The 13,935-nt window shown below is 40.8% G+C and overlaps 2 protein-coding genes across 3 annotated transcripts in view; both read left to right on the forward strand.

The window, feature by feature from the left end:
• Positions 1 to 499: 499 nt before the first annotated feature.
• Positions 500 to 13,935, forward strand: part of CSTF3 (cleavage stimulation factor subunit 3) — a 78,376-nt gene continuing 64,940 nt past the window's right edge. For both annotated transcript variants that reach the window (XR_004228436.1, XM_023185563.1), the window contains exon 1: positions 500 to 718. Coding sequence is in view for 1 of the 2 variants with exons in the window: in XM_023185563.1 (XP_023041331.1) it covers positions 692 to 718 (27 nt within the window). In the remaining variant the exon portion in view is untranslated. The remainder of the gene's footprint in view (positions 719 to 13,935) is intronic.
• On the forward strand, positions 12,422 to 12,589 carry LOC116418425 (protein GVQW1; the record flags this gene model as incomplete). The annotated part of the gene is made up of 1 exon (XM_031933935.1): positions 12,422 to 12,589. A coding segment is annotated over one exon (168 nt), but the record flags the coding sequence as incomplete, so codon positions are not given.

Below are 13,935 nucleotides of genomic sequence, written 5' to 3' on the forward strand. Positions count from 1 at the left end.
TCATATCCACTTTGCAGTCAAGGAACGATGCTGAGATGTTGAGCTGAAAATCGAGGTCTCACAGACTTCAAAGCTTTCTACATAAGAGTAGACGGCGGCAGTAAAAATTAACGTGGGCTTGATCTATCCCTCCCACCCCCAAGAAAAGTAAAAAGCAGGAAGTGAGACCAGCGAAAACCTTCAGGGATTCCTTATCCCCTAAATATAGGAGGCATTTAACGCTTAGCATTGCTGACTAGCAATCAGGCTTCAACTGTGAGGAGCCAGGCTCTAAAGCTTTTTAACTGAATTCCAAAAAGCGCGCGAGCCTCCAGGCGAAACAGATTCCCGCCTTCCAGCCGGTTAGAGCCGGCTCAGCAACAACCTCTCCAGGCCGGGGTAGTGACGTCAGCCCAGGAATTGGGCCCGCCCCGGGATCTCGCTGCCTTCTGCACGCTCGAAATAACCAACGAGTCGCGAAATTAGCCCCGCCCATTGCCCCGGAAGTTAATGCGGAAGCCACACCCCCCCTCGGCCGGCAGGGGCGCAGCCATTTTAATTCATATCTGAGTGGGCGGTGGCGATTGGTGTTGGCGGTCTGGCTCAGCTGGGCAGGGGGTAACTTTACTGATTTGGGGGTGGTTTTTAGTTTAATTTTTCTTTTCTAGCTTCCCATCGACGGTCAGTGCGCACGTTGTAATCAGCTGAGGCCATGTCAGGAGACGGAGCCACGGAGCAGGTGAGGAAGGAGAGTGGTGGGGCCTCGTGGCGACCTCTTCTCCACGTCTGTTCCTCCGACTGCTCCAGACATGTTCGCCTGAGGAAGGAATTGGGTCTAGTGAACCCTGGGGACAGGGTATATACAAGAGTGGTGGGAATGGGGAGCAAGATCTGATTAAAATTTAATTTTTTTTTACTTCCCTGTCTTAGGCACGAATACGAGTAAATACTTGATTGAGACAATAGCCGGTAGGCTGCTTCGTCCTATTTAGATTCATGGGACTACCCCAGATGGGATGCTTTCCTTTGATATCGCTTTGGTATTAGAGTGGATAGGAATTATTTTAACGCGCACCCGCCGTTTTAGAAAAACTTGACAGTGTTTCTTTCACCCAGCCAAATGTAGTGTACCCAGAAATAGGTTACTAGTTTGAGAAATATTTGAGACAAAGCTAATCTGGAGAATTAAGATTTAAAAGAGCGAGTGAAGAAAGAAGCAAGTTATGCTGTGGTTTTGGGAATATTGTGGCTTTCTTTCGTTTTCTTCCTTTTTTCCCTTTTAGTCACATTTCATTTTCGTTTTTCCAGCTACATAAACATTGCAGGTATATGATAAGTTGAAAATGAGAAGTCTGTTTTGGCCACTGTAAATAAAAGCATGTTTTAGTAGTAAATATGAGTGACAACTAAATATTTAAAAATTCAGACTTTTAGTTAGATTAGTGTGGTTTGTTTCTTTTGCCCTTTGTATTCAGAATTTTGTAGGAGAGTACCTTTTAGTGTGAGAGAGGAAGCTAAATAGTTTTGAAATATGCCATTAGTTTTTCGATCTAAGTCCTGGTGTGTTTAGATAAATACAGTTTCTAAAATGGAGGCTAGGTAGCCTGCAGTCTCAATTTCCTGAAATTTCCCATTGCCATAGCAACGACATGCACTTAGATTTTCATTTTTCAGGTTCCCTAGCTTATAACGTGGAAGATATTATTGAAGGTTGACAGAGATGAGGCAAAATAGGAGCGTTCTATTGCATAGTCTGTAAGACTGTAGATTTCATTTTGTCGGCAGTTTGACTAAATTGTTTTGTGTTTGCTCGAGGACTGGTTTCAGTCCAGAAATCTTCGCACTATTTACATTTTACATACTGTTAGCATGCCCGAGCATGCAAAGTCTTAAAATTACTGTATCAGAACTGTTTACTTCTTTTCTGATCTAGTATTTGTCATCTGAAAGTGAAGGATTATTAACTGAGGTTTCATTGAAAGTTTCCGAAATTCATTGTTAATTCTTAGAATTTATCTAAAATTACAAAGACACAGAAATGTTACCATGACCTCTTGAATGTTTTAGAACTGTGGTGTTTCCTTGGGGCAGACAGATGGTGAAAATTTGTAGAAAAATTATTTCCCCCAAGGGTTTTATTGTGCAAAGTTCAGAACATAGAGAAAAGCTGAAAGAAAAGTGCAGTGAACACCTGTAGGACAACTCTTCACCTGCAATCAACAGTTGAAAGCCTTGCCATACTTGCTTTATCTCCCCATGCTGATTAATTGAGAACAGGGTCTCTGTCACTCAAGCTAGAGTGCTGTGACGCCTTCACAGCTTACTGTAGCTTTGACCTCCCTGCGCTTTGTGATCCTCCCACCTCAGCCTCCTGAGTAGCTGGGAGTACAGGCGCGCGCCACCATGCCCAGCTAATTTTTTTTTGAAACGGAACCTCAAGCCCTGTCGCCCAGACTGGAGTGCAGTGGCGTGATCTCGCCTTACTGCAGCCTCCGCCTCCTGGGTTCAAGCGATTCTCCTGCCTCAGCCTCCCGAGTAGCTGGATCACAGGCGCCCGCCACCATGCCCCGCTGATTTCTGTATTTTAAGTAGAGACGGGTTTCTCCACGTTGCCCAGGCTGGTCTTGAACTTCTGACCTCAAGTGATCTGCCTGCCTCTGCCTTCCAAAGTGCTGGAATTACAGGCGTGAGCCACCGCACCCGGCCTAATTTTTGTAGTTTTTTTTGTAGAGACAGGAATTCGCCATGTTGCCCAGCCTGGTCTCGGAACTCCTGGGCTCAAGCGATTCGCTCATCTCAGTGTCTCCCTGTGTTGGGATTACAGACAGGCACGAGTCACCATGTCTGGTCCATGCATGTTTGTTTGAAAGCATGTTGACACTTTGCAGCCCAAATATTTCAGCATTCTCATATAAATAAGAGCAAAATGTTGTTACATAACCTCCATACCATTTCCCCACCCAAGCAAATAATAATATTTCTAAAATCTAGTCCTTCAAATTTCCCCACTTGTCCCAAGAATATGTTTTTGTTTTTTTTTTTTTTAACCTGAATCAATCTAGATTTACATATTGAATCATTTGCTTTTGTCTCTTTAAGTAGTCCCACTATTCTCCCCTGGGGCTGTTGTCTATTTGAGGAGTCAAGGACACTTACACTGCTTTTCTGGGTGTATTTGTTTTTTGTTTATTTGCTTGCTTGCTTTTGGTTTGGGGTTGATGATGTCATTTAACTTGTCCCTTCATCTTCTGTATTTCCTGAAAACTTTACAGTTAGGTCTATACTCAACCTTGATATTTGGGTTAAGGATTTTTGTATAGCATACTTAACATTAGTAGGCGCTTCTGCTGGATTCTGTTGGATGGTTCTGTTTGATCACTTGGTTTAGGGTGATCTTCTCATTGTTAAGGGTCATGTTCCCCTTTGCAGTTAATAATCCGTGAGTTGATACCATGTTCTTTAATCACCTTATACCTAGTTATCAATTGATAAATCATGACTAAATCAGCTATTACATTGGAAGTAGCAATGGTGGTTTTTTTTGTTTTGTTTTTAAAATCCACAATTCTATTGGTCTGTGTCTGTTTACTGGCTCATACTTTCTGCAAAAAAGACCTTTTTTTCTCCCTGAAGATTAAGTATCACTATGGATTCATGGATTTCTCTTAGTGTGTTAATATCAGTGATAGCCGTTTTTATTTTGCACGCTCAACTTGTCCAAACCTTTTTGGTGGCTCGTATATCTTTTCCTTCAGTCTGAAAGGCAATTTAGGCATCTGATTATCAACAAGGAAGTCATCTTCATATAGCCTTTTCTTTAACCTTGTAATAATACATTTCAAACATATAAGAAAAATCGTATAATATATGAAGTACCTGTCATAGAGCTTCAATTTACGGCTAATCTTGTTTCCTCTGTGACTTCATTTGCTTCTCCCACCCCCATTACTTCAAAGCAAATCCTACATACTGTATTCAGCTTCAACTAAAATAGCCATTAAATAACAGCTTGAGGAGTGACTGATGGAAAATATGAATGAGCTGCACCTTGTTTGATGTTTAAGACAATATTGAAAATCTGGAGGAAAAGAGAGTATCCAAAATGACCTGAAATCATGGATGAGAAAAATAAACTCAATGAAACTAAAGAATAATAAGAAAAAAATTAAAACCACTCTGAATCATGGATTTGCTTTGGAAAAATGCCAAGGGTTGGGGTGGATAAAGAGTCCTACAAGATGCAGGTGTAGATTTAGCTTTTTAGTAGCACTGAAGTTCAAGTTTGTAGAATAAACCTGATTCTTAACTTTGTTACTGAAATATACGGATAGTCATTTCTCTCTTGGTGCTAAGATTTGTGATTCGTGCCCCCTAACAGAGGGAAATTATTGCAGACAAGCAAAATCACTGCAAGGTTTATTGCTGTGATTTTTTTGTTTGTTTGTTTTTTAACTCTAGTAAGGAAGTTCGATTTTGCATGTAGAGAGCTGTTGGAATTACCTTATAGTGTTCAAGGATACTCTTCTGAAGCCCCTTGCTTATTGTTTTTGCCAGTTTAATGGTAATAAAACTATTTGCATATAGGTTGATCCCCCTGCCAAACATAGGATTTCTGTGTGGAATTATGGCTGTATTATTTTATTCATGGTTTTGTTTTTTTGTGTTTATTTTTTGTTTTTTTGAGATGGAGTCTTGCTCTGTTGCCCAGGCTAAAGTGCAGTGGCGCGATCTCGGCTCACGCCTGCAATCCCAGCACTTTGGGAGGCCAAGGCAGGCAGATCACTTGAGGTCAGGAGTTCAAGACCAGCTTGGTCAACATGGTGAAACCCCATCTCTACTAAAAATACAAAAAAATTAGCTGGGCATTGTGGCGTGTGCTTGTAATCCCAGCTACCCAGGAGGCTGAGGCAGAATTGCTTGAACCTGGGAGGCAGTGATAAATCAAGGCCCTAAAATTTTGTTTCTCTACTCTTAGAAATAATAGTTTAGTTTACAAATTTTTATTTATTTACTATTTAGGTAGAGAGGAAGTCTCACTATGTTTCCCAGGCTGGTCTTGAGCTCCTGGACTTAAGTGATCCTTCTGCCTCAGCCTCCCAAACTGTTGGGATTACAGGTGTGAGTCCAGCCGTATTTCACCTTTTAAACAATATATAACCTGTCCTAGAATTTGGAATGCCTAAATTACAAGCCAAATGATCCTCAGCTTGGAAAAACTACATGACTCCAAGAAGCACAAATTAATTGCCAGTAGTTCTTAACAAAGGAGCATTTAGGCTCATAAATACATGTTTTTAGTGAAAAATAATTTTGGGAAGATTTAGAAAATATGAAGAGTATTTGTCCTATTATATACTTATTAATAAGGAAAGAAAAAGTTGAAACATCCACAGTGTTGAAACCTGAAACCTGGTTATTTCATTAGGTAACCATTAGTTCTTAAGCTGTTTAGAAGTAACAGAGTTGCCAATTTTAGTCAAGGTGCATATGTGTAGGGGTTTGAAGAGGCAGAGAATGAGCCAATTATGTGTGTTGGACAATGTATGTTTTTGGACTTATTTTTTCCAAAATCTTTCTGTAACAACCTTTCCTAGTTTTCTTTTTTTTTTTTTTTTAAAGCGAAAGCCAGTTTATTAAGAAAGTAAAGAAATAAAAGGGTGGTTACCCCATAGGTAGCACAGCCCCAAGTGCTGCTGCTTGGCTATTTTAATGGTTATTTCTTGAGTAAATGCTAAAAAAGGAGTGGATTATTCATGAGTTTTACAGGAGAGGGGCTGGGAATTCTCAGAACCCAGGGTTCCTTCTGTTTTTAGACCATATAGAGTAACTTCTTTTTTTTTTTTTTTTTTAATTATACTTTAAGTTCTAGGGTACATGTGCATAAGGTGCAGGTTTGTTACATATGTATACCTGTGCCATGTTGGTGTGTTTTCTTCCTCCTATTTTTAGTGATACTTGTTTGGTGTAACAGTTTTGGTTAGGCAAATTGATTTGATCTTTATTATTGATATTTCTTAGGAAACTAGCGCATATCAGATATTCTGTTTGGGGACAATTGTTCCTAAGAGAAATTGCTCTGTGCTTAAAGAATGAAAATTGGGTTTTTCTTAGAGATACAGCAGAAAGGTACTGTGTTAGGTGATATTGCATTCCTTCGACATTATTTCAGGGAATGTAGGCGTTTACATCCCAGATAGACCTTCAGAAGGGCAAAATCTGTATTTGGGTGTTTTTACCTATTAATTGGACAATTGCCCATACAAATTCATGATTTTAAGCTTTTTTTAAAAAATAAACCTTCGATTTGGTGACAGTGATTTTAAGCTTTTCTACCATGTCTCTGAATCTTTCTCTTTAGATAGGACCTACTTGTGAATTTGAGTCTTTTTGTTTGTTTTGTTGGACAGTTGGTAATGGTGTGAGAATTGGGCTAAAAAAGGGATTTGAGTTGGCAGTTGTTTAAACTATTTTTAGATTAATGGACAACTTAGGATACATAGTAAATATTGGATAAAATCAGAAGGGCAAAGCTTCTGTGTGTCCTAATTAATGTTTTTCTAATGTTTGACTTAATTTATTTAGTGTATTAAATCTGGATTACTCATATTTGATAGAAGTCTCGTCTTTTAAGTTCCAAACGGTTAAAATTTTTTATTTATATTTTGTAGCTATTTGTTTCCTAGGGGATGAATATGCAAGTTTACTAAGCAGATAATGGTAATAATTATTTGAAGCAGTATGTTAAGCCAAGATCTTTATTTTATTTTATTTTTATGTATTTATTTTTTTTGAGACGGAGTCTCGCACTTCTGCCTGGCTGGAGTGCAGTGGCGCGATCTCTGCTCACTGCAAGCTCCGCCTCCGGGGTTCACGCCATTCTCCTACCTCAGCCTCCCGCGTAGCCAGGACTACAGGCGCCCGCCACCACGCCCTCACGTCCGGCTAATTTTTTGTATTTTTAGTAGAGACAGGGTTTCACCATGTTAGCCGGGATGGTCTTGATCTTCTGACCTCGTGATCCACCCGCCTCAGCCTTCCTAAGCGCTGGGATTACAGGCGTGAGTCACCACGCCCAGCCCAAGATCTCTTTTTTTAAGTTTTCGAGTTGTTTGTATGTTTAGATTTTTAATCTATGGACAATTTGGAGGGATTATTTTTGTTTTGTATTGTAGGATACATGTTCAGTTTCATTCACAGCAAACATGAAGTAGGATTTGATTGCATTGGTAAAGGAACACAGAACTAAGCTGACATCTGGTCCTAATATCCGGTCTCAGTGTGACACCTGTCACATACAGTACTTTATTATCTAGGCATATGAATGGAATCAGTTAAGTTAACTCCTCTTTGAAAGTCTCAGCAGGGCACCGTGGCTCACACCTGTCTGTAATCCCAGCACTTTGGGAGGCTGAGGCTGGCAGATCACTTGAGGTCAGGAGTTCAAGACCAGCCTGGCCAGCCTGGTGAAACTCCAACTCTACTAAAAATACAAAATTAGCTGAGTGTGGTGGTGCATACCTGTAATCCCAGCTACTTGGGAGGCTGAGGCAGGAGAATCCCTTGAACCCGGGAGTCAGAGGTTGCGGTGAGCTAAGGCAGAGCCCCTGCACTCCAGCCTAGGTGACAGAGCGAGACTCTGTCTCAAAAAAAAAAAGTCTTACAGAGTACTACTCAGGTCTACTTTTAATTTTGAAAAAAAGTTAACCACGGAGAGAGACTTAAGACTTCAAATATATAGTATATTTAGTTTTCTTAATAGTTTAGCAAAAAATTCACTTGGAATGACAAGTTTGTAGCCACCTTATTTTTAATGAAACATGACATTTGGAAAACATCTGTGGAACAGATAAATGAGGTGGTACATATTTCTTAAAGTGAAGCCCATGGCCCATTTGTGTCATGATTAGGTGCTTTATAAAAGTATAGATACGTAGACTCTCATTTCAAACCTAACTGTTAAGTGGGGCTGAGACTCTTCATTTGAAACAGGTGCCACAGTGGTTTTTATGTGAATAAAAGCTTGCAGACCACAGAGTTAGATGATACCTGGTTGTTTTAAAATACATTCTTGATAAATAAGTGGATGAAAAAATGGCAGATATTTGAGGATGGTATTTTACTGATTTTTGCTGCCCACCTGCTCCCCACCCCCATATATTTAGTTATTAACCTAAATAGTGAGAAATATTCATTGTAAAACCCGGGTTGAGACTCAGCTCTGCTTTTTCTGTTGGTCATAGTAAAAAGCTTACATATTAAATCTTTCAGTCTACCATTTTTCTCCCCCTGTATTCATACTTTTGTATTATCACTTTAATGATCCCTACTTTAACTTAATTTCAACATGAACGCTAGTATAACACCCTTCTAGTTTATCATGAAAGTAGCTATTTGGAGAAAGAGAATTATCTTTTTTTTTTTTTGGTCCGTTTTACCTGCATAGTATAAATGGAAGAAATCAGATTATTATTATTACTGTTATTATTATTATTATTATTTTTGGAGACCAAGTCTCATTCTGTTGCCTAGGCTGGAGTGCACTGGCGTGATCATAGCTCACCACAGCCTCAACCTCCTGGCCTCAAGGACTCCTCCCACCGCAGCCTCCCAAAGTGCTGGGATTACAGGTGTGACCCACCGTGCCCAGCCTTAAATTATATTATTATTTCAGTCATTAACATGATAGCGTCTGTCACTTCTTCACATCCCACCCTCCCATTAACAACCTCCTAATAAAAGTTACGAGCTCATATAGAAAGAAGGTGGTTAGGATAGTTTCAATAAAGCATAACTCATAGGGCTTTCCAGAGGCTACATCACCTATCCGCAGTTGTATGTGAAGGCTATTAAAAATGGTCTTTCCTCCCTTTTCCAACTATGTAACTGTGAGGCTGCAATTTCTTCATGTTTTTCATCTAAAACAATATATTGTAACAGATACATTGTTTTGTTTGATTGAAAGAAGCAGATAATGTCTTCTATTCAGCCAGACATTTAAGAGATCATGAAAATGTAAAATGGTGCCATTCTTTTGACTTTTTTTTATTTTGGAAATTTTCCTTTGAAAAAAAAATTTATATTGATATTTAAGGAATTTATTATTTTTAAATGAATTAAATACTTTAATTTTTTGTTTTAATTTCTTTTTCTTTTTTTTTTTTGAGGCAGAGTCTCGCTCTGAAGCCCAGGCTGTAGTGCCATGGCACAATCTCGGCTCACTGCAAGCTCTTGCCTCCTGGGTTCACCCCATTCTCCTGCCTCAGCCTTCCAAGTAGCTGGGACTACAGGTGCCTGCCACCACGCCTAGCTAATTTTTTGTATTTTTAGTAGAGACGGGATTTCACCGTGTTAGCCAGGATGGTCTCGATCTCCTGACCTCGTGATCTGCCCGCCTCGGCCTCTCAAAGTGCTGGGATTACAGGCGTGAGCCACCATGCCCGGCCTGTTTTAATTTCTAATGTAAGAAGCAATATAATCCTTTTGGACTCCTCTATTATTAGTATTTATTTTTATTTTTATTTTTTGGAGACGGAGTCTCACTCTGTCGCCCAGGCTGGAGTGCAGTTTCGCGATGTCAGCTCACTGCAACCTCCGCATCTCGGGTTCAAGCGATTCTCCTGCCTCAGCCTCCCAAGTAGCTAGGACTACAGGCATGTGCCACCACACCCGGCTAATTTTTTGTATTTTTAGTAGAGACGGGGTTTCACCAAATTGGCTAGGCCGGTCTCAAACTTCTGACCTTGTGATCCGCCCACCTTGGCCTCCCAAAGTGCTGAGATTACAGGTGTGAGTCAGTGTGCCCGGCCTGGGCTCCTTAATTTTTAAGAGTGTAAAGCAATCCTTTGCAAAGTGTTTGAGAATAGTTGGAATAGTACATGGTGCCTGTGAAGCCAAGATCGTGAGTTCTATTTCTCTGAGTTAGTTAGCTTCACATAACAGAAGGTTAAACACAGAAACTGGCAAGGCAACCCACAGAGTAGGATAAAATTTTTGTAAATCATGTCTGATAAGGGATTTGTAACCCTAACATGTAAAAATTCATTAATGAAGAAAGCCAGCCAGGTGCGGTGGTGCACGCCTGTATTCCCAGGTATTTGGGAGGCTGAGGCAGGAGCATTGATTGATCCCAGGAGTTCAAGTCCAACCTGAGCAACATAGCAAAACTATGCTTCTAAAAAGTAATAATAATAAGTCCAGTTTCTGTTTTATTTATTCTTATTTTTTCAAGACGTAGTCTCGCTCTGTCGCCCAGGCTGGAGTTCAGTGGCACAATCTTGGGTCAATGGAACCTCTGCCCCCCGGGCTCAAGGGATCCTCCCACCTTAGCCTCCTGAGTAGGTGGGATTACAGGTGCCTGCCACTGTCCCTGGCTAATTTTTTTGTATTTTTAGTAGAGACACGGTTTCACCATGTTGGCCAGGCTGGTCTCAAACTCCTGTTAAGTCCAGTTTTTAAATGGAGAAAATATTTGAACAGACATTTCTCCAAAGATGTACAAATGGCCAATAAGAAAATGAAACGATGCTCTACTTTGATAGCCATCAGAGAAATGTAAATCAAAACCACAATGAGATATCATTTCAGACCCATAAGGATGGCTATAATAAAAAAAAAATCAAATGTTGGTAATGATATGGAGAAATTAGAACCCCTTATACACTGGAAATGTAAATGTAAATGCCCCTTTAAAGTCTGTTAGTTCTTAAGTAGGTAAAACATAGAGTTACCACATTACTTAGCAATTCCATTTCTAGGTATATATCCAAGAAAATGGAAAACACACAAAGTGAGCTCCACAAAGAAATCTTATACACTAATGTTCATGGTAACATTATTTGTAATAGCCAAAACTGGAAACAATCCAAGATCCATAAATAAATTAAATGTAGGATATGCACATAATGAAATACTGTCAAAAGAAAAGTACTTAATATATGCAAAAACATGAACTTTGAAAACATGCTAACTGAAAGCCAAAAACAAGGCCAGTCATGGTAGCTCATGGCGGAAATCCCAACACTTTGAGAGGCCGAGGCAGGTGGATTGCTTGAGCCCAGGAGTTTGAGACCAGCCTGCACAATATGGCAAAACCCCATCTCTATAAATGTAAAATTTAGCTGGGCATGGTGGCACATGCCTGTAGTTCATTATTGGGAGGTCTAGGTGGGAGGATTGATTGAGCCCAGGAGGTTGAGGTTGCAGTGGGCCGTGATTGTATTCGAGCCTGGGTGACAGTGAGATCCTGTCTCAAAGAAAAAAGAAAATTAGAAACAAAAAAAAAAACACATATTGTATGGTTACGTTAAATATGGGCACATCCCTAGAGACAAAGTAGATTAGTAATTGCCTAGGGCTCAGGGATTGGAGGGAAATGGAAGGGATTGCTAACAGGTACAGATTTCTCTTTGGGGTGATAAAATGTTTTAAATTTGTGATGGTTCTATAAACTTGAATGTATTCATAAATAAAAACCATTGAGTTAATACACTTCAGATGGGTGAATTGTATGCATGTGAATCACATCTCAAGTCAGTGCTAAAAAAGAAATTATAAAAGGTTAAATACATGATATGCTTACCCTACTTTCAAACCTTTTTTTTTGGAGACAGGATCTGGCTCTGTTGCCCAGGCTGGAGTGCAGTGGTGTGATCTTGGTTCACTGCAACCAATACCTCCTGGGCTCAAGCCATTCTCTCACCTCATCCTCCCAAGTACCTGGGATTACAGATACCTGCTACCACACCCAGCTAATTTTTGTGTTTTTTGGTAGAGACAGAGTTTTGCAATATTGCCAGGCTGGTATCCAACTCCTGAGCTCAAGTGATCCACCTGCCTCGGCCTCCCAAAGTGCTGGGATTATAGGGGTGAGCCACTGTGCCTGGCCCCCCTACCTTCTTTCTTTTAACCAGTTTTACATGGTTGTGTTATTCACAGAGAAAATAAAATTAAGTCATTTAGTAATATGTGAGCCTTGATAACTAGTCCAGTTTTTGCTCTACTCCTTTGATTTGGGGTCCCCTGCCTCTTCCCCGTTAACATCGCCTGAAGAATGATATTGGGATTATAGGTTATTATTTCAAAAGCAAAACTGGATTTTGATAGTTTTTATAGTAATAAGTTGTTGGGGTGCATAAGCATGGGACAGCTGTTCTTGCTACACTAAGCAGTTTGTTACAGAAGGGCACTGGAAACTTGCCCTGTTTTCTCTTTTTTTTTTTTTTTGGTTTGAGATAGAGTCTCTGTTGCCCAGGCTGGAGTGCAGTGATACGATCTTGGCTCACTGCAACCTCTGCCTCCCGAGTTCAAGCGATTCTCCTCCCTCAGCTTCCCAAGTAGCTGGGATTACACGGGCCTGCCACCACGCCTGGCTAATTTTGTTGTTGTTGTTTGTTTTGTTTTCAAGATGGAGTCTGGCTCTGTCACCCAGGCTGCAGTGCAATGGCATGATCTCGGCTCACTGCAACCTTTGCCTCCTGGGTTCAAGCAATTCTCTTGCCTCAGCCTCCCAAGTAGCTGGGACTACAGGCACGCACCACCATGCCCAGCTAATTTTGTATTTTTAGTAGAGACAGGGTTTCACCATGTTGGCCAGGCTGGTCTTGAACACCTGACCTCAGGTGATCCACCTGCCTCAGCCCCCTAAAGTGCTGGGATTACAGGCGTGAGCCACCATACCTGGCCAATTTTTGTATTTTTGGTAGAGATGGGGTTTCACCATTTTGGCCAGGCTGGTCTTGAACTTGTGACCTCGAGTGATCTGCCCATGTCGGCCTTCTAAAGTGCTGGGAGCCACTGTTCCCAGCCTGTTTTCTTAAAGTGACCTGCTCTGGCAACAGATTTAGGAAATAATACAACTTCATTCCTTATGGAGGCCCAGTCTCTCTTCTTTTGGGTACTACGAAAGTGTTCAGTTTTTCTTTGCCCAATAGTGTTAGGGTAACGAGGCCAGAAAACAAAAATGCTACACTCTCAGCGTTGGCTACCCAACTGGTTCATAGCTGTTATGTTAAAAGGGTTTTTATTGTGAGAATCAAATGTGACCAAAACTAGCTGGATATACTCTTGAGCATTCTGGTTAGCTTCCGCTGTTAATTAATGCAGTTGATTGAGAATTACATGTATAGACTGTGTTATGAACATTTAACTACTGAGGAGCTAGGCCAGAAAAAAACATTTAGTGATGTAACTGATACTTCTGCTAATTCCCCAGGTATGTGGATAGCATTTTAGGGTTTCTATGAAATTGGATGGGGGAAAAGACTCACGAACGTTAACTGAAATTGAACATTCCCTTTTATTATAAATGTAGGCCAGAATTTACAGAGGTAATAGTGTTACCAGCAGCACTCATCACTCATGTAGTGAGTTGGCCTCTAGAGCTTGTTATTTGATGTATTAAGTGTATATTACTATAAAAATACTTTGGAGCAAGGAGCTGTGGTACATGCCTGTAGTCCCAGCTACATGGGAGGCTGAGGCAGGAGGATCACTGGAGCCCAGGAGCTGTAGATCAGCAATGTAGAGAGAGCCCGTCTCTTGAAAAACACACACACACACACACACACACACACAAACTGCAACAATACACATATACACACAAACTTTTTCTTTGGAAATCCCTCAGAATTTGTGTATTTAAGAATATTATTCTGAGGCCGGGCGCGGTGGCTCAAGCCTGTAATCCCAGCACTTTGGGAGGCCGAGACGGGTGGATCACGAGATCAGGAGATCAAGACCATCCTGATCTACACGGTGAAACCCCGTCTCTACTGAAAAATACAAAAAACTAGCCGGGCGAGATGGCGGGCGCCTGTAGTCCCAGCTACTCGGAGGCTGAGGCAGGAGAATGGCGTAAACCCGGGAGGCGGAGCTTGCAGTGAGCGGAGATCGCGCCACTGCACTCCAGCCTGGGCGACAGAGCGAGACTCCGTCTAAAAAAAAAAAAAAAAAAAAAAA

The sequence above is a fragment of the Piliocolobus tephrosceles genome, chromosome 13, assembly GCF_002776525.5.
Source record: "Piliocolobus tephrosceles isolate RC106 chromosome 13, ASM277652v3, whole genome shotgun sequence".
Lineage (NCBI taxonomy): Eukaryota > Metazoa > Chordata > Mammalia > Primates > Cercopithecidae > Piliocolobus > Piliocolobus tephrosceles.